Source organism: Siphateles boraxobius, unplaced genomic scaffold, assembly GCF_051911475.1.
Source record: "Siphateles boraxobius isolate OS27281-9 unplaced genomic scaffold, OSU_SipBor_1 26, whole genome shotgun sequence".
NCBI lineage: Eukaryota > Metazoa > Chordata > Actinopteri > Cypriniformes > Leuciscidae > Siphateles > Siphateles boraxobius.
Window position 1 is genome coordinate 23,151,944 of NW_027508876.1, and position 19,990 is coordinate 23,171,933.

General features: G+C 39.2%; 1 protein-coding gene across 1 annotated transcript in view; it reads right to left on the reverse strand.

Moving 5' to 3' along the window:
- Positions 1-1,169: 1,169 nt before the first annotated feature.
- bcl2a (BCL2 apoptosis regulator a) overlaps positions 1,170-19,990 on the reverse strand; it is a 57,491-nt gene continuing 38,670 nt past the window's right edge. The window contains exon 2 of the mRNA XM_077245029.1: positions 1,170-5,611. Within this exon, the coding sequence (XP_077101144.1) occupies positions 5,480-5,611 (132 nt within the window). The 3' untranslated portion in view covers positions 1,170-5,479. The remainder of the gene's footprint in view (positions 5,612-19,990) is intronic.

Genomic DNA, 19,990 nt, shown 5'->3' on the forward strand with positions numbered 1-19,990 from the left:
TTTAGTATGATTTATAGCTAAAGAGAAAAAAATGTTTTATAGCATTGTTCTCAACGGTTAATTGTGATTTGAAATGTTACTGAAACAAAATTTTGACTAACAGTTTTGAAAATTGTAGTCTTTCCCCATTCAAGTGGATGGAATTATAGGCTACTTGAATGTCTGTTGCTTAGAAAATACAATTATCTGGGACAATCAGACTCCAATTTTGAATGGCAAAATAAATGTCATGCACTACAGGGTTGAGTACATAGTGCATAAGTACATGCTGTATAAGGGTATAGTGTGTCATTTGGGTTTTTGATTTACTAAAAGAACTGGTTCATAAGAGTTATTTGTTCATGAATCTGTCTGCAGTGGTTTCGTTGTATTTGATTTGCTAAAAAGATCTAGCTCATAAGGGTCATTTGTTTGTAAATTGTGCTGCCCTGGTCGCACTGTATGTTATTGATCCAACAAAATCATTAGCTAATAAGAATCATCAGACTACACCGGTCGAGTTATGTTTATTTTTGCCATGCAACCCATTGAAATGAAGATGCCGATTAATCGCAAAATTCTTGTTTTTACTCAAGGTGGTCATCGATTGAATTAACATGTGAGTTTACTTACTGGGTACTACATGATGGGTACTACATGACTTACAAAAGTGACTTGAAAGACTTAGTTTCTTCTTTTGTTTTTTTACTTGTTACCATGATTGTTTTTTCAGCTATCAAAAAGACTATGAGCACTGTTTAACATATTTTACCATGTAAAAATGCACAAGTACACATATCTTTTCCCAAAATCAATGCAGAAAATTTAAACAATTTTCCAAATTCCATTTGTCCAACTACCACCCGATACCATCATGGTATGTTTTTGTGAGAGATGGTGCAATCTGCAAATTACTGCTGTAAACGGTAAAACTACAATGTCTCAAGAAAGACCCCCAGGTTAAACAGAAGGATGTACACATGGCCCATTTTGATTGGTTAAATCCTCATCTCCCGTGAGACACAGTTGCCAACCTTCTCCTGTTCTTGCTTTAAACACTCCTGATATACAGCTGGCCTGTTAAAACGATTCCCTAGCTGGTTTCAATTTAGAGTACAGCAAAACATGACAGGATCCAAAGCGGCATATTGAAGTTTCTGACTCAGTGATGCAAACCGTGACAGCTCTTCTCAGATGATAAGGCAAGGTTTATTTAATTAGGACACATAACTGTTAGCTTATGACATGGATACGTACACAAAATGATATTGACATATTTAAAACTCACAAGTGCTAAGAGGATAAATTAAACAAACAAAAAAGAAAGAAAGAAAAACATGAAAAATTGCTTTTGAATGCTACATGCTGAAGGCATACAAGACAAGAAGACAAACAGGATAATGGTGGAAAAATTAGAATTTGGAAATCAAATATAACCTCCTGTCTCTATATTAAAACTCTCCAGATATTTTGCTACATTTTAATGGATATGTGATATACGAGGGAAGGTATGACAGCAAAGTCATTAAAAAAGAAAGAAAGCAAAGAAATCGGAGTAGAAAATCAATTTCTTTTTTCCTCAAAGGAAAGTGGTATTGTAAAACAAATGCATTATAGTAGCTGCCGAAGGGAAAAAAAGAACATTTTTATAATCTTTTCCATTTGATCTGATGGGGTGTGGGGGGTTATTTCAGAATAGACACACGAAATTAGTCATTTATATTGAACACAAATTGAAAATCGCACCAAAACTCGAGTAAAATTAAGCTGTATAGCTGGAGATGAAAGAATGCACTCATGCAAAATGTAAATAACATAGTTAAACACCAAACCAGTGCAACCATGACACTGTAATTGAAATTTTACTCTTAACTGATCACCGGAACTCCACCATCCAGATGGAAGGAGGGAAAACCCCTTTCGCTGCAGTTTAAATCTCACTTCCATATTTATCAGACAGGACGTGAGCTAAAACAAAGCCCATCCTCTTTCCATCTGTATGACGAGAATGAAAGAATGAAAGAATGAGGAATGAACTGACAGATGGAGATTTTTTTTGCAGAAGTATAAACTTTGTGAGCGAGTGCTTTAGCTGATCAGAGCTAATCCTATTTTAACATTCAGAATTATGATTTTCTTTCTGTAAAGAGTTAAAAGATAACTTGCAATAAAAAAAAGAGATACAGAATATTTTAAATAAAATAGGCTATAATATTCACCCTGGACATGAACCAAGTTACACCTTCTTTCAATGTCCACTCTCACACAGTGTCCTAACCAAATGTAGTCTCCGAGCATCATTTTATTTGTCTCTTAACAGAGAAAGGGACAATTTTGTGTGATGAGACATGATAACAGCCAATCAGAACATATTTCATGTTTAAACCTGAAATCTCATTTTTATGCTAAAACTTGTTAGTACGACTGTTATATATTGAGTGCCCTAAAAAATTAAACACTGCAGCTCTGTGGTGTTTTCAAAATATTGATCTGTTTGTTTGAACATCCAAACCTGCCCAACAACAGCAACACTGGTTCAGCCAATGGGGTGCGTTTTGGGGCGGGGCTGTCGATTTTGTCTCCGGGCGGAGTGTTTGGGAAACCTGTTTAAAAACAGTCAAATTCAGTCTAGTGATGCCAAAATTACACACTTCAGCTTTAATATGCAGCTATATGGAGTGGGATTTTGCTTCATAATGGTTAGGACACAGTTTTAGGGGCCGTTCACATAAAACAAGCTTTTGCATTCCATTGCATTTCTGCTTTTCCATTGTGCATTAGATGGTTGTGGTTGCGTCTAATGCCTTTTGCAGTGTCTCACACATGATATGGTGTTATAAAAACAGCACTCAAGGTAAAATTTTAGTGCTTTTTTTTTTTTTTTTCATTGCTCCTGATTACACTTGAGGCATTGCTTTATAAAAGGTGCAGAGGAATTTGACACAAACTGTGTTTGAAAACCGCTTGTGAATAGAAATTGATGCTATTTAATAAAACACTCAAGGCCTCTTCTTAGACTCGAATAGGTGCATCTAGAGTCTGATTGTAATAGACTTCTCAGCTTCTCCTAACCAGAGGGTAAGTGAGACTTGAGGAGTGGATGGACTAGTTCCGCTCCAGCAGTGGCAGTTATACGCTGGTTCATCCACGAGCAGCTTCATATGGTGCAGAAACAGGGAGAAGCTCAACTCCACAGCCTGTTGTCTTACATTGCTAGATCTTTAGCAGCTAAAGTAAAATGATCTTACACTGTGAGTCCTAAAATCTCACTTTAACATATTCTGATATAGTCCTGCACCACCCGATAAAGGGTGCATCAATATAGTACACTATTAGATAGCAAATGTTTAATCTGTACCATTACACACTTGAGAGAGCTGTGTTGATAGACTAGATAAAGTCGACCCTGACATGTATTCTAAGTTAGAGTATTGACTAGAATGAAAATGAGACTGTGAGGGAAAGAACTAGTTTGTTTATGCTATACTCTTGCATACTAAGGGCTGTTTAGCCAACAAAATACTGAAATGTCTTTCTGAAAATTTCCAGTAAACAAAAAAAAAAAACCTCCAGAAACTTAAATTAGATATACTATAACCATTCATAACGTTCATCCATCACAGCCTCTTTTTCGTTCAAGCCACATTAACTTTTCACTCTGACTGAAGTCTGTAGACACAGTATCAGAGTTGTGCTCCATTTGGAATTGAATTGAGAAAGCTTTTAAATTTAATTTCTGAATTTGAATAGAATAAATTAAGAAATAAATGAATTTTAAATAAAATTTAGTAAATTCATCTTCCTGTTATTCTAAGTAAAATTTAGACTAACTCAATTCAAATTCAAATTCAACTTTTGAATTGAAAGGATGTCCATCCTGAATTTTTGCTCAACCTTGTGCTGTATATGTAAATAATTCTCTCTCTGACACAGAGACAGAGAGCGCTAAATCTACACCAGTGACTTTAATGGACATCTGAGGGGGAAAAGACATTAGGAAAAGCTGGTGTCTCAGTATCTTCCTGTGAATGAGAAATCAAGCCTCCCAGTGGAACATACTGGGGACTTGTTGTATATCACTAGATGCGATTCTCTCTGGGGCGGAAGTTATAGAAGACGGATCGGATTTCTTTGGTTGATGGGGCATCCAAAAATCTACAGCTCACAAGGTGCCTGTAATCTACCATGCAAGAAAGATAACATTGGAGGGGCGGCGAGGAGGGAAAAGTGATACACCTGGGCTGTGAATTACATAGTCCGTTGTGTTCATAGTCTTTTCAAAGCCCCGCTGGCCTGCATGCCTATCATGCCAGCCTGAATGAACTTCTGTTCCCAGCTGCCACCTGTCCGTTTCATCTGCAGATGCACATACACACCTGGTTGGGCTGGACACAACTGGCGGGTCGCCCGCGTTCTCCACCAGAACACAGCCAAGACCAGCTCTCTCAACACAATCTATTTACAGACGTACACACTTACACTACATGTACACAGAATTTACACATACACAATACCCTCGAAAATGGAATTTACCATCAGAATTGCTCTTTTAGCGCATTTTGCACCAATCAAACCAAAACAAAAAAATAATTAAGGGAAACTCAACAGAAGTAAAACTTCCCTTTACATTCAAGAAGGGGCGATTTGGGTCAGACAACTCCGCGACCCGTGCTGGTGAGATTACATCATGATATCCGCTTCGGTTTGGTTGTTGGCATGTTCTTTGTGCTCACCAAACAGTAAGACACGGAGCAAATCAAAGAGGATCTTTTTAATGAGGAATACTCAACATCTGTTGGTTTGACGGGAGATCTCAAGAGGTCCATCCAATGGAGTGAGAGACAGAAATAAACAAAAACATAAAAAACACCCCCGAATCAACAAAGTAGAGGTGGGTGGCTGAGTTCAAAATGCCATCATGCAATAAAGTAGCTTAAAGAGTATCTTTCTCCACACATGCAAAAATTGGAGAAGTTATTTACATTCACGCCGGCAAACTTTCTTATTTTCCTCTCTCTTTTTTTGATTCATGCTACAAAATGCCAAAAACCTGATATCAGAATGTCAAAAAAGCACAATCTTAAGTTTAAAAATCTCTTTGTACTTGTTTCATACATAAGAAACAAACTTTAAAGATAAAACGTCCATATGAAGTATTTTAGCATGTGTTTGTGTGTGCACGTGTTTTGTGTGTCAATCTCTGTGTGAGCGCAACTGTACATGGCAGTGACGAGCATCATAGTTAAAGTGTGGGAGGGTTCCTGCAAGTCCTCATTCTGTATTCTTTTTCTTTGTGTTTTCTTCACTCCAGAGAGGGTGAAAGAGCGTGAGCGCCGTAGCTCCCGTGGCTGGAGGAGCATCGGATCAGCGGCGGCCTTTGAAGGGCATTGGTGCCGGACTTAGCGGGGCAGTGTGGCGCCGAGAGATGCTTTGATAAGCTGAAGAGGAGAGACAGGCAGAGAAAGTGAGATGGATTGGCGGAGAGACCCGCATAGGGCTGTCACTTCTGAGCGAAAAAGGCGATGGTCACTCCTGCCAGGCCCAGCGCCGCCAATCCAAGCACTTTCGTTAGATACGACAATGGATGGAAAATAGAGTCTCTCTGCTGACCGTACAACTCCACAAAGGCATCCTGAAAGAAAAAGAAAGCAGAACATTAGGAACAGACATAGGGCTGAAATGATTATAAACATGCTAAGTTAAAAGTAACATTCTCCATTGCTCCACTGCAAAAGGGAAAATGAAAAAACATGGACAGTAAATGCCAACAGCTAGACTGTAAAGATTGGAAACACTTGGAATATTTGACTCTGGTTGGTCAATTGCAGCATTTTGCAATCTAATATTTTTGTGGAATGACCTCTAAACTGAATTTTCACTGTATTAACTAATTTAAAAAGAGTATTCATCTGAAATAGATTTTTTTGGTAACAATGTAAACTATCACTTTTGATCAACCTAATACATCCTGAATAAAAGTAAAATAAAAAAAATTTAAAACGTAAATCTTACAGACCTTACTACTTAAAGTATGAAATAAAATATTGAAAATAAAATATACACATAAAACCTAGATGTTTTATGCATTTGTATATATTTAAATAGAAATACTGGGTAATCATTGGATTATCAGTTAGCAAATTAATCATTAGTTCCAGCCCTAATTCTGGCAAAAGACAATGCGGCAACAAATCTAAAGCACACAACATAATGTCACACATTCAGTGTCTGATAGAAGGTCTGTAATGTGTAACGTGTCTAATTGCCATGTATAGGGAAATGATGTGTTTTCGCAGGGGGGTTTGAAACGAGCGCAACCCTCGTCTTTAACAGACACTCCACATCTGTGTAGCCAAATTCCTTCGGGACACCGTCCAGCCCAGAAAGAGAAACTCGTTGAAAGATAGAGAGAAAGAGGGGGCAGGCACAAAGAAGCTCAAATCCATAACACTGAGCCTGGTTCCCTGTGAGCCCACTCACAGAGGAAGAGAAGGAGGAAATAGGGAAATAAAGGAAGAAGAGAGTATAAGAAAGGGTCTCTGTGCCAGGGCTTCCACTGTCTCATCACTCCTACGCACAACTGTGTTTCCTTCTCCAGCCAGACTCGCTGCAGACTAACTAAAGCGTATTTCATGCATTTGGAGAGCTGAAATCCTACACTCAAACATAAATACTTATCTGCATTTGGCAAAAGGAAATGACAGAGTTCATCCCCCTCCTGTTTATAAGGAAATAATTAGGTTCTTTCCCCCAGAGCAGGCGGTGTAAATGAATAGTGTACAGACAAAATGAGGGACAGCCCCTTTTGAAATAAACTTCCAGGAGAATTCAAAGCCGTAGGTCATGAATGCGACAAATCATTGCTGATGCAATCGAATGATACCATCGATTTCTCTCGATCTTCAGGCTGTTGGCAAAGCTGCGTGAGCTATTGGCCCCCTGCGTAAACAAGAAGGTGTTTGTGAACGTGTGAATGTGTGTTTGCATTTACTTGTACGTAGGTGTGAGTGTGTCTCAGATGGTGTTTTTTGGTTTAATCACAAGACCCCCAGCAGCATCCACCCATGCACTCCTGTTTGAAACCCTCTGTGTGTGTTTGTGAGGAATGTGAGCAAGAAAATGTGTGCTAAAACTACGGCTGAGAACAGTTTACCAGACAGTCCACAGTTAATAACAGAAATAACTAAAACACTGATTGTGTTTACTGCACTACTGTACACTGAATCTAATAAATCCTAATCAAACATACTGTGTGGTCGCTTATGAGCCAGTTTGTTTTAGTCAATCAAACGCACATAGCTAGACCGATGTAGTCTGATTCCCAAACAGATATCTATCATGAGATGGTCATATTAGTGAATTACCTATAGCTCGCCCTGTGTAGTCTGTTTCCCGAATGAATGGCTCTTAGCCAGTTCTTTTTAGTTAATCAAGTTTTGTTACATATCTGGTCCATTGAAGTCTGAAATAATTTGGCAACAGACTGCTGAGTGCAATCAATACAATAAAAATTGCATGCCAATTTCCAAATATTTCTTCTCCAAAAATCATTAATGGAACTGTTAAGAATCCGGAATCGCTTAGAAGAATCGGATTCAAAATTCCTTTTGATTTCCATCCTCAGCTGAAACATGAGTGTGTATATCTCTTCTCATTCATGATCTCCAGATCCCCATGCAGCGCGCAGTTCCCTACTCAATAAGTAAAGCTGTGGTTTTATTGTGGCTGACAGCAGTGCATGATCATCCTGCAGGCACTGCTTGGGTCCGGGCTGGCCCAGCGAGGGGGCCGCCCTATGCCAAACTGTTTGAATTACATTATTCCGTGTTTCACGGGCAAGAGAACTACAGTTGAAAAGAGAGTGAGAAAGCAGTGCAACACAGCCTATTGTGAATTACCAGCGCATGCTAAGGCACAGAGCATCAGATAAAACTAACCGTGACTTGACAGGTATACAGGGATAGAGAAAGACATGCTGAGCAGCTTTCTCGGGCATTTAAAATTAAAATATGCAGATGCAACACAAAGCACTGTGTTTTTTGTAAAAGTCCATTGATTTGAGTTATGAAACAAAACGTTTGAATTCGAGGACCAGAATTTACTATTGTATAAAAGTAAATTGCACAATGCTTTACATTTCTAGTGCTTTAAAAAATGAAATCAATAAAATACACTAAACAAAAATATAAATGCAACACTTTTGTTTTTGCCCCCATTTTTCATGAGCTAAACTCAAAGATCTAAGACTTTCTCTATTTACACAAAAGGCCCATTTCTCTCAAATATTGTTCACAAATCTCTCTAAATCTTTGTTAGTGAGCACTTTTCTTTTGCCGAGATGGTGTGGGGTACAGGGTAACATGCACCTGAGTCAATAACATACGTCTGCCCATACCCTAACCCCACCGCCACCATGGGCCACTCGATACACAACTTTGACATCAGCAAACCGCTCACCCACACGACGCCATACACGCTGTCTGCTATCTGCCCTGTACAGTGACAACCGGGATTCATCCATGAAGAGAACACCTCTCCAAAGTGCCAGATGCCATCAAATGTGAGCATTTGCCCACTCAAGTCGGTTACAACAACGATCTGCAGTCAGATCGAGACCCCGATGAGGACAACGAGCATGCAGATGAGCTTCCCTGAGATGGTTTCTGACAGTTTGTGCAGAAATTCTTTGGTTCGGGCCGAATACCGAGCCCAGAGCCCTCTCCTCGGACAGCACGCCAAATATGCATACCATTTATTCTATCTGACTTATTTGTAAGTGTGCACTTGTGAACACATATTTAGACAGATTTGTGAACAAGATTTGAGAGAAATAGAAATACATACATAGAAAAAGTCTCTGAGTTCAGCTCATGAAAAATGGGGGCAAAAACAAAAGTATTGCGTTTATAATTTTGTTCAGTGTATAAATATATATATATATATATATATATTCAGAAAAGATAGTAAAGTATAATATGACAAAAAAGATTACTATTTTAAATAAATGCTGTATGTAATGATCTTTCTATTCATGAAATAATCCTCAAATTGTTTTAACTCGTTTGCCTATAAAATGTTAAGAGGAAATGTTAACAATAAATTTTTATAATAAACTTGAGCACCAATCAACGTATTAAAATTATTTCTAATGATTTCTATTCATTCTAATAATTCATTTAAAAATATATTAAAATAAAAAAAAGTTATAATATTTGTAAATATTACACCCCAGGCTCCACAAATGGCAACACAAACAAACTGTTCCAGCCAATAACCGATAAGAAGGGTTTGGGTGTGGGGGGTTAGTGCGCGGATGAGGAGGAGGGAGGGTCTAGCTAGCCTTCGTTTTTGTTTGAAAATACTTTAAAGAGTAACTAAACACTAAAACAACTTTTTTTAGTTACTTATCTGTAAGAATGGAGCTTCATAAATGCTGTTCATTGATTCGAGTACATTTTTTGACATTTGGGTATTAAGTGTTTTACTTTTCAAATATATGGTGTAAAAACCACGCCCTTGGCAGCCCCTGGTATAAAAGCATCTGGTTCCGTCAAAACTACTGTAGCGAGTCAGGAGTTGGAATTACGAGTATTGAAAACGGATAGATATATATTAGCATATAGTTAGCATAGCATTTATATAGTTATTTAGATTATTTCGTGTAGCCTAGGTAGTTAATCTCAACTATCGCTCCAGTGTGCAACCTGCATTTTACGTGGGATTGCTTCTCTAACGCAATGGAGGTGGAAATGGGCTTCTCCACACAGCTCGCGCTGCCAAACGCTGCTCTTCATACCTCTTCCTGCATGAACTCCACCACCGCAGCGGCGTCATGATGTGAGTGAGCATATATTTTTAATCACAATTTATGTTCCTTCTTATTAGGCTAAAGTTAATCCTCTGGTGTCGACAAACGCGGCGACGCGATTTGCTGATTATTTTTTTCACATAGCAGCAAAATTTAATGAATAAAGTAGTAATAATAATCCTGGAAAAAATTACCTCAAAATGACTGAATATAAGAATAATCGGATGCCGATCGCGATGTGGGAGTCAAGACCGCAGATTGAGCTGGTGTCCACAGACAATTCACCCTCCTCCACTTCAGGTGAAGGTGGGGGAGAAAAGTTCTCGACTTCAAATGACCGCTCTCTTGCAAAGCTACTTGCGTCACTCCATTTTAGCTAGTTTGACAGCAGCTGCCCCCCCACCCCAACCCCCCCCCCTGCCAACCCCCTGTTGAGTCAGGCTTTGACCAGGGGTTTAGTTACCCTGGTCACCCTAAGTCACCCGACATCGCTTAGAGCACCTTTAAACAATATTACCAACCCCAAACTTTTGAACAGTAGTGTGTGTGTGCGTGTGTGTGTGTGTGTGTGTGTGTGTGTGTGTGTGTGTGTGTGTGTGTGTGTGTGTGTGTGTGTGTGTGTGTGTGTGTGTGTGTGTGTGTGTGTGTGTGTGTGTGTGTGTGTGTGTGTGTGTGTGTGTGTGTGTGTGTGTGTGTGTGTGTGTGTGTGTGTGTGTGTAACCAAACAATAGCCAAACAATACAATGTGAAGAGACATGAGGAGAAGAAAAAGGTGGAATCAAACTTGGGTTTGGACCAAGCAATCAAACCTGATGCCATCTGCGTCTACAAGGGAGGTACAGAACTGCAGGTGTGCACATCCTCTAACAACAAGCAATCTGAGCAAATCACAAATCGCATTCCAAAAATGATCATTCTTCTATGATCTATTGGCTGGTGGAGAAGTGACTTTTTCTTCTTTTTTTTTTTTCTTGCTGCACTGATGTCACGGTTTATTCCCCTTTTGTAGCGAGTATATTTACATTTTTATAAGTATATTTAACCATGACACAAAAACCAGGCTCAACATTTGTTTGCACCACTAACAAAGGCTGCCAGCCTTATTATCAGGAGGAAAACTCCTCGCTATCTCTTAAGACATTTCCGCTGCTCTCGTTCGTTCTCTCTCTCTCTCACTGTATTTATCTATCCATCTTATCTGCCTCTCTCACTTTTTTTCCTGTTTCTGTCTGTCTGTCTGTGCAGGCTATAAGAGCACCTGGCACAGAGCAACGATGAGAGGAAAGGAGGGAGGGAGGGAGGAATGGAGGTGACAGATATGACTAAAAGAGGGCTGTAACAATAGCACAAAATGAGCTCACAATACATCCTAATAGGAGCCACAGGAATTAGTGCCAGTGGAGATGTCAAACCCGGGAAGCCTGCTCATGATGAGATGTCATCTTGGGGCATGCCTGGCTGCTGCCGATGTGATGAGGGCATAAACGAAAGCCCTGGCTGCCCCATCAGCGGCGGAGGTGACAGGACCAGGCCGGGAGGTGTTGACGGCCACGTGTACACATCCCTGTTTGCTCTCGTTTTTTTCTACCGCATTGGTAAACATCCTCATTAGGGGAGCTTCCGCCCTGTGTTTGAACAGACTCTTTCTGTTTGCCTAAGGTCTTTGTTAATGGCCTCCAAAAAGCAGCCCCTTATATACACAGGTACTGGCAGACGCGAGCAGATACAAGGTGATTATCGCTGTTGTATTCTAACTCAGTAATCATACGATCAAAGTGCAGCGAATGCACAAACGATGACCAACGGCTCACAGCTACAAACGACTGTGAAATAAATTTTTTTCTCTGAGTCCGCCTCTTCCTCCATCTCTATTTCTGTCCTTCCTGTGGAGTGTCGGTCAGACGCAACAGTATCTTGGCACTCTGTTTAAACCAAAGCACCTTTGTGGCCCCTAATGCACACGGAAAGGCACTAAGCGTTGGGTGCCAACAGTCTAACAGAGCCCTGCAGTACTTCCTGTGGTGGAGGAGGTTTGGAGTAGTGTGTTGCAATTGTAGGATGGAAATGAAAGTCGGTTAATGAACTCAAATTCAAATATAAAAACATGGACAAAAACTCCTGGCAAGAATCGACAGTGCGAGTGCTTTCCTCGGATTTGCCACTAAAAAGCCACACATTATTTGATCAATTTTCATTGCGCCCCTAAAGTTTTTTAATGTGCTCCTAAATTTTTCAATTTAGGAGCACATGTGTTCCTTGGGGGAAAAGAGTAAGTGTCAAGAAGACTTCCTAGCTGAAGGCATGAATGGAGGTTTGCAGACGGGAAACATTTACAGCCTTGTAAGGCAATCACCAGCTCAGGACTAAGTTCCGCGTCAAGTGCGCAAGTGTCATCACATCCTCAGATTGAGCATGAGTCCAAGAGATGAGCTAATGCAGAAACAGCTGACCCTCTTCACCTTGAAGAAGGAAGAGATAGAGTTACATTACTTCTCCTTTTAAGAAAGCATCCATGCATATAGAATTATTACGCCAAGTGTCTTATCGCTAAGGAACTTTGCTATGACTTCTGTGATCACAATAAACATCCGATCTCATGAATTTTCAAATGGAGCTTCTTCAAGTCAGCAAAGCTTCCTTCCTCATACATCATTCAGTGACACAAGTGTCTGCGGCTGTCGTGCTGGTAATGCCATAAACCACAGGACAAATGAGATCATAAGAGGGATCCCTCCAGCAACTTTCCATGATGGACAGCAGAATGACAACTGAAAGTAAACATATCTGCTTTTTATTCAAGACATAATTCATAAAGAGTATGTCTGTTATTATGCACACTGTATATAGTTAAAACCAAATCATATTGTTAAGTAATACAACTTTTGTGGATTAAACTGTAAATATTTCAGTAGGAATTTTAGCAGATATTAAACTTTAGCAGGGGTCAAATAGGGTCAAATTGGAGTTATGTGGCTTTTAGGTTTGACCAAAATATCTTTAAAAATGTATATATATATATATATTTTTTTTCTTTACTATACACAACCATTCAAAACTTTGGTGTCAGTAGGATTTATTGCCACTTTTGAAAGACATATCTTATGCTCACCAAGGGAACATCGATTTGAAAAAAACTACAGCAAAAACAGTAATGTTTATATTAGCTGTCATTTCTTCTTATGGCAAAGCTGATTTTTCAGCAGCATATTTCAGCAGCGAGGAATATTTTTGGCTTTTTCGCTCACACAAACACACACACACACACACACACACACACACACACACACACACACACACACACACACACACACACACACACACACACACACACACACACACACACACACACACACATACACACACACACACACACACACACACACACACACAGGAAACACAACAGGGCTTCGTTTAATTTAAATGCATATTAAACACGCACAGCGGAACTGACCCGAGAATGTGAATCAGCCATGTTTGTCAGACTTTTCAATCACCACCAACTTAATAAATCATCAGACTAGAAAAACAAATCCTGCATAACTAGAGGGAAGAACCTGCCGTCTGCCACAGATAGTGAACAGGCCCACACAGTTTTATATTCATTATAAATGAGACCGTGGTTATGATCAACAGCAATGCCCAAAGAGCATCTCATCCCTCCTGAACAGAGCGTGGCTGTTTCGTCTTCAATAGTATAACAGGATCAAGAAACCATAAGCGGCTGAAATTGCAGAGCTTAGCAGTAAGAGAAGGAACATTTTTACCACCAAACCACGTTGAGACACAGATAAGATGCTGATGGGACTCTCTGCCAGCTCAGTTCCTTTAGACATGGCGGTCAGTGCTGAAATGGCATCTGACCCTGACCAAAGCCCAGATGCCAGTGTGTGGCCATCCTCCAGTGCTCAGCAAATGAAAACCATCAGGTCTGAGAAATGGTTCTAATGCAGAGCCGAAGAGGAAGATTGCACCTTGACCTTGTAATCTGATGCATCTGAAAAAAGGTAAAGCTCTCCATTAAACTGATATTGCAATAAAAGAGACAAGGCTATGTCTCCAGGCTCTGTGCCTCCTATATTTAACAGCATTATGCATGCGCCCCTCTTTCATGCATCTTTCTCCCTCTCTCTCTCATTTACACATTCTCTCTCTACCAGACATTTGCTATCAAATTATTTTATATACAGTGCCTGGAGCAGGTTTCATCATTCCCTTTTTAAATCTTATCTGGTTAAATCTATTGCCACCAAAAAGAGAATATTGATTTTTGGTAGAACAATGGCAGAGTAAACAGCCAGACAAAGTAGGGTATAAAAATCCCTGATACTGATAATAAATACACCTGATAAATGTAAGTATTGTAAACATAAAATGTAGACAACTATGGTTATTTTAAAGAAAATGTGTTGCAATAACTGTACAACGTAATGTGCTCAGGATTAGTTAACCCAAAACTGTAAATTATGTCATTATTTACAAACCCTCATGTCAAACCCGTTTAACTTAACTTTAATTCTTCTGTGGAACACAAATGGAGATTTTTTTTAAGACTTGAACTGGTACCTCCTTTTAGAATTAACAAAGACAGACTGGGCTCAGACTCAAACTGAGAATGAATCAAATTTTCAAAAATTATTTCAACATTTGGACATCACTCTTCCTCTCATTAATGTGCCAATGAAATAGTTTTTTTGTGTGTGTGTGTGTGAATAATTCAGGTCTGTACCTTACACAGCAATAATATGACTTGGAAACTGGAATATATCTCAAAAAACATATGGACCTCTTGTATGTGTTAAGAAGCTTTTATTGTAAATTTAAAAAATCCACATTTGTCTTCCACAGAAGTCACCGACGGAACTATCTCTTTACTCAAACACATGCACATCTGTTATTCACTTCAAAGATATTCTGGTTAGTTGCTGTTCATAAACACATTTGCCAGCAGCAGTAAAAGTGCTGCCTTTATTGATTTACAGATCTACTTTTTGAATTTGTTCAAAATTGACAATTGGGCGGCTAGTTCCTCCCAGCTTAGATGCTTTCCAAATGTTGATGAAAACCTGTTCCTTTGCGACAAAACACAAGTGAATACGCTCTATCCATTTCAAACTGCTTATCCAGGACAAAACATTTCCTCTTTTTTCCCAGTACTCTTCAGGGCCAGCGGGGGGTTTATGAAGAGTGAGGTACGCTGGGATTCAGATCACAGGCCCCATGGCTTCCACATCAAAGTGAAGCCTCTGGTCTACACAAACGTAAGCTAGTGGTTCTGCGTTCCCTAATTCACCTTCTGATTCTGTCTATGTGATGTGGCACCCTGAGGACTCGACCGCTGAATAGGACCACAGGGGCCCCTGCAGTCACTGCTAGTCCAACCCAACTGTGTCGAGTGGCAATACCCACCTACTCTCTGTTCGCCTAATGACTGCATATTACTTTCTAAAAACAGCTCTATCGTAACTAATTAGATAGAACTCATGTCTCTTTTTAGCTCAGGTTGGGTGGAAAATTGGGGGGCCCTGTTCTGTTTTAGTGGTACAGTATTGTACTTAATTTAATATCGTACATTAGGCAAGGCAATGCAAGTTTATTTATATAGCACATTTCATACAGTGCTTTACAGAAAGGAATTAAAATTATCACAAAATAAAAGCAAGGAAAATTAAAAGTTATAAAAGAAATTAAAAGAGATATATGATACGGGTATAAAATGAATTAAAAGAAAAAAAGATGATACATAGATAAACTTCTAATGTGACAAAACACCGGTGTATCATATTTTCCACAACTCCCAGTTTTACTGTAAGAATTTCCCATGGTGATCAAACTGTGTCTGTGGTGTTCTTTTGGCGCACCAAGGAAATCAATTGGACGTCTCCGATGGACCCGATTTTCCCCTAAAATTGGACAGGAGGACCTCTAGGACTGACTCACAGGGTAACCTCGTGTTCACTGCCTCATCAGTCCGCACCCCAAAAACTCATTTGTTCGGAAGCTGAAATCAATCCAGTCCGAACCCCACAGAACCTCGAGTTTAATCATGTCAAACTCACTACTCCACCACAGACCCAGGCCATCAGCATGGTTTCATCTCTCTTACCCAATTCTCAGTGCCATTTGAGTTCAGTTTATAATAAAAAGGAGGATGCAAAATAAAATACAGTGTAATCAGTCGGACGAACAGTGGCACAGTACTCAGTAAGTAAATGCACAGCTAAACACATGTGTTTTGAGTCTGGATTTGAATGTGATACTGTAGGAGCACATCTGACCTCTTCTGGAAGGTGGTTCCAGCTGCAGCTGGCATAGTAACTAAAAGCGGACTCGCCGTGCTTAGAGTGAACCCATGGTATTTCTGATCCTAATGGTCTGAGTGATCTGTTAGGTATATAGCCATTGAGTGATTTATATAACAGTAATAATACTTTAAAATCAATCCTAAATGTAACTGGGAGCCAATGTAAAGATCTGAGGACTGGTGTGATATGTTCATATTTTCTGGTTCAGTGTTCTGTATTGCTGCAACTGTCTTATGGTCTTTTTGGGAAGGCCAGTGAGGAGTCCATTGCAATAATCCACCCTGCTGGTGATGAAAGCATGAACAAGTTTTTTCTAAGTCTAGTCTGGAAACAAATCATCTAATTCTTGCAATATTTTGAGATGATAATATGCTGATTTCGTTATTGCTTTGACATATTACTGAAACTCCAGAATCACACAGAGATTTCTGACTTGATTTTTAGTTGTTTGACCCCAAGCGACAAGGTATGCGTTCACCTTGAGAACTTCATCTTTGTTTCCAAACGCAATGACTTCAGTTTTGTCTTTGTTTAACTGAAGAAAGTTTTGGCACATCCAACAGTTGACTTCATCAATGCATTGGCAAAGGGAGTCAATGGGGCTGTAATCGTTAGGCGATAGCGCGAAGTAGATCTGTGTGTCGTCTGCATAGCTGTGGTAAGCGATTTGGTTCTTTCTCATTATTTGGCTCAGTGGGAGCATGTACAGGTTGAACAGGAGTGGCGCAAGAATTGAGCCTTGAGGGACTCCGCATGTCATGGGTGTCCACTCAGACTTATGGCCTCCTATAAACACATAATAACTTATTCCTTCTAAGTATGACCTGAACCATTTTAGGATTATCCCAGAAGCCCAGTTTTCCAGCCTGTCAAGAAGTATGTTATGATCAACAGTGTCAAATCCAGCACTGAGGTCGAGTAGTACCAGAATTGATGTTTTGCCTCTATCACTACTTTAATTATATCATTTATTATCTTTATGAGCACTGTCTCTGTGCTGTGATGTGGTCTGAAACCAGATTGAAAATTGTCAAAGTATCCATTTGAGATTAGGAAGTTGTTCAGCCGATTGAAGACAACTTGTTCAATGATCTTGCCTATGAAAGGAAGATTTGAGATTGGTCTGTAATTGCTCAATATGTTGCTATCCAGATTGCTCTTTTTCAGGAGGGGCTTGAAAACTACAGATATGGGTATGAACAAGATCTTATATTACCGTATGTTTATAACGTATTTTATAGTCGTGGTAATTTTGCTGAAATGCAACAAAAATGGTTAATATTTTAAAATACTTCAGAATACTTCAAATATTTTTAAATACAAAAGTACTTTATAACATTTAATTATCCTCTCTTTTTATTTGGAACTTAAATCAAAAGATAAGGCGCCTCCTCTAAATGATCATTTGATGAGCCACATTCAAAGCTCTTGTAAAATATTTTTTACTGCATGTGTTTGAGTCCATGTAAAAATGACATAAGGCAGAAGGGGTCCACTGATAGCCCCACAAGTATACAGTATCTATTGTAATATAAGGCAAAATCACTACAGATGAAATTAAACAATGAACTTGAAAGATGAATGATTTCTAAATTACAATGATATATATGATCTGACACATTTATATCAACTTGATTCTAGGAGTGACGTTGAATTCTTTCCAGTTGCTGTATATCCTATCATTTCTCATCTCTTCAGATAAAAGTGTAATGCAGCATCTAGCAAACGCAAGTCATCTGTGATCCCTCAGAAGGGTTTGTTTCACTTGCCTTATTTAGCTGTGTGGTGTTTTCTGGCATTCTCCTATCATAAACAGCCACTCTTGTGTGAACGGAGTGATCTTCATTTTCCCAGGCTGTTTTCATATCTAAAGCCTGCTAATTCATCCACTCTCATGCTTCATGAGAAAAAAAGAAAAGAAAATTCTCTTATGAAAGGATAGAAGTCAGACATGATGTTGCATAAGAGTAATTGTAATTGTGCCACATCAAGAAAATGTGGCAACAGTAAAGATCAGTGAAAGATGTCACATTGCAATGAGAACCTTCTTTATTTTTATTTTGGTGCAATGTTGCACCTAAAGGCTGTTTCTGAGACTACTACCATGTCTGATATAAACAACTACAATATAAACACTTCAATTGTAAAATCAAGTTACTATATTTTCTACATAACCAAGCATGAGGAAAAAACATGGAGGGAACGTGAACGCAAGTAAGCGGTCAGTTTTACAGAAGTATTCAAAGAGAACGTGTTTTTCTCATGCGCTGACACAATGATCATGTTTCTGAAATTACTCAACAAAAAATGTGCAAAAACATGACTCTTTTACATGCTATGATAAATTTGCAAACACAGCATTTCATTAACATATTACATGTTCGAGCTATGAACTTGTGCTTTGTGCAAGTATGCATCAAAATTGAGTAGTAGTGCTCATGCGAGCCATCATATTTTGAATCTTGCTGGCAACCTTAAAGGGATAGTTCACCCAAAAATTTAAATTCTGTAATTAATTACTCACCCTCATGGCGCTCAAAACCCGTAAGACCTTTGTTCATCTTCGGAACACAAATTAATATATATTTGATGAAATCCTAGTGCTTTCTGACCCCAGAGAGACTGCAATGTAATCACCACTTTCAAGGCCCAGAAAAATAGTAAAGATATCATTAAAATAATCCGTGTGAATATAGTGGTTCAATCTTGATTTTGAAGCGACCAAAATACTTTGTTGTGCGCAAAAAATCCCCGATTATTCAACATTTCTTCGCATTAATGGCACAATTTTCATTTTTAAAGTCCCTGTAAAGTCAAAATTAAGTATGTGTTCTGAGTTTGTCATATCACAAAAAAATTTGTTATTAGCCACCCAGCCAAATTTGAAATGATAAAAAAAGCTGGCAAGTACATAAAATAAGCTATTAAAATCTTGAAAAAATGAGCAAAAGTCTCTGCTCTCAAACGCTGGGGGCGTGTCCGCCAGCTGCGCTGTAACCACGTCCACTCACGGTAAAGCTGCCGTTGCCACACTCAACTGTCACCCGCTACAGCCGGAATGGATGTTCCTAGCAGCTTATTAGGTTAATTAACGTTATAACATGAGCACACAAACTTACACTCATTGCAATGCCAATAATGGCACCAGTTGTCGGCGCGACGGGAGGATGAAGGCCGAGGCGGGAGATAGTCGGTTCGGCCCCATTCACCAGTAACAGCGGATTATCAGTGTATCCCAGTTTTCTCCGACGAAAGTTTATTAAACTATCCGGTGTAAAATAATCACTACAGAGGCGGATTTTGGTGGTGATCCTCAGCTCTCCATCAAGGTGGCTCTTCACAAAATTAATCCACCTCTTCTTGATGTGATCGTTTTTAGGAAATTTAAATAAGGACACCGATCTGTTTTGTACATGATCGCATCCAGGTAGTATGCATTTCCGTGACGAAGACATAACTAGCAAACTATACGCTTTAGTAACTATAATAGTACTGACCGTAACTCGTGATTGAGCAGCAAACTGATGCGAATGTGCTCTATTTATATTGTTAGTGGAGCGGGCAGCATCAGTGGCTCTAGTGCGTCATCAAGTAGGGGCGTGTCCAGGAGCTCAGGGGCTCCAGTGCGTCATCGAGCCCCGTTTTAGACTCGCCCAAAAAATCCGGAAAATAGCAATGGTGAAAAACTGTTTAACGGTCTAACTCCGCAATTCAGTACTTCACAGTTCACAGTCTTTGTAATGTTTTAGCAATACATTTCTAACATTTATAATGTGTTTAGAAATGTTTTTTTAAATTGCCTTTACATGGACTTTAAACCAAAGCACTTACCCACCTGACATTGAATAGGCTGCTATGAATGTTGTTCCCTCTATTCTAAGTCACTAAATGCATAAATCTA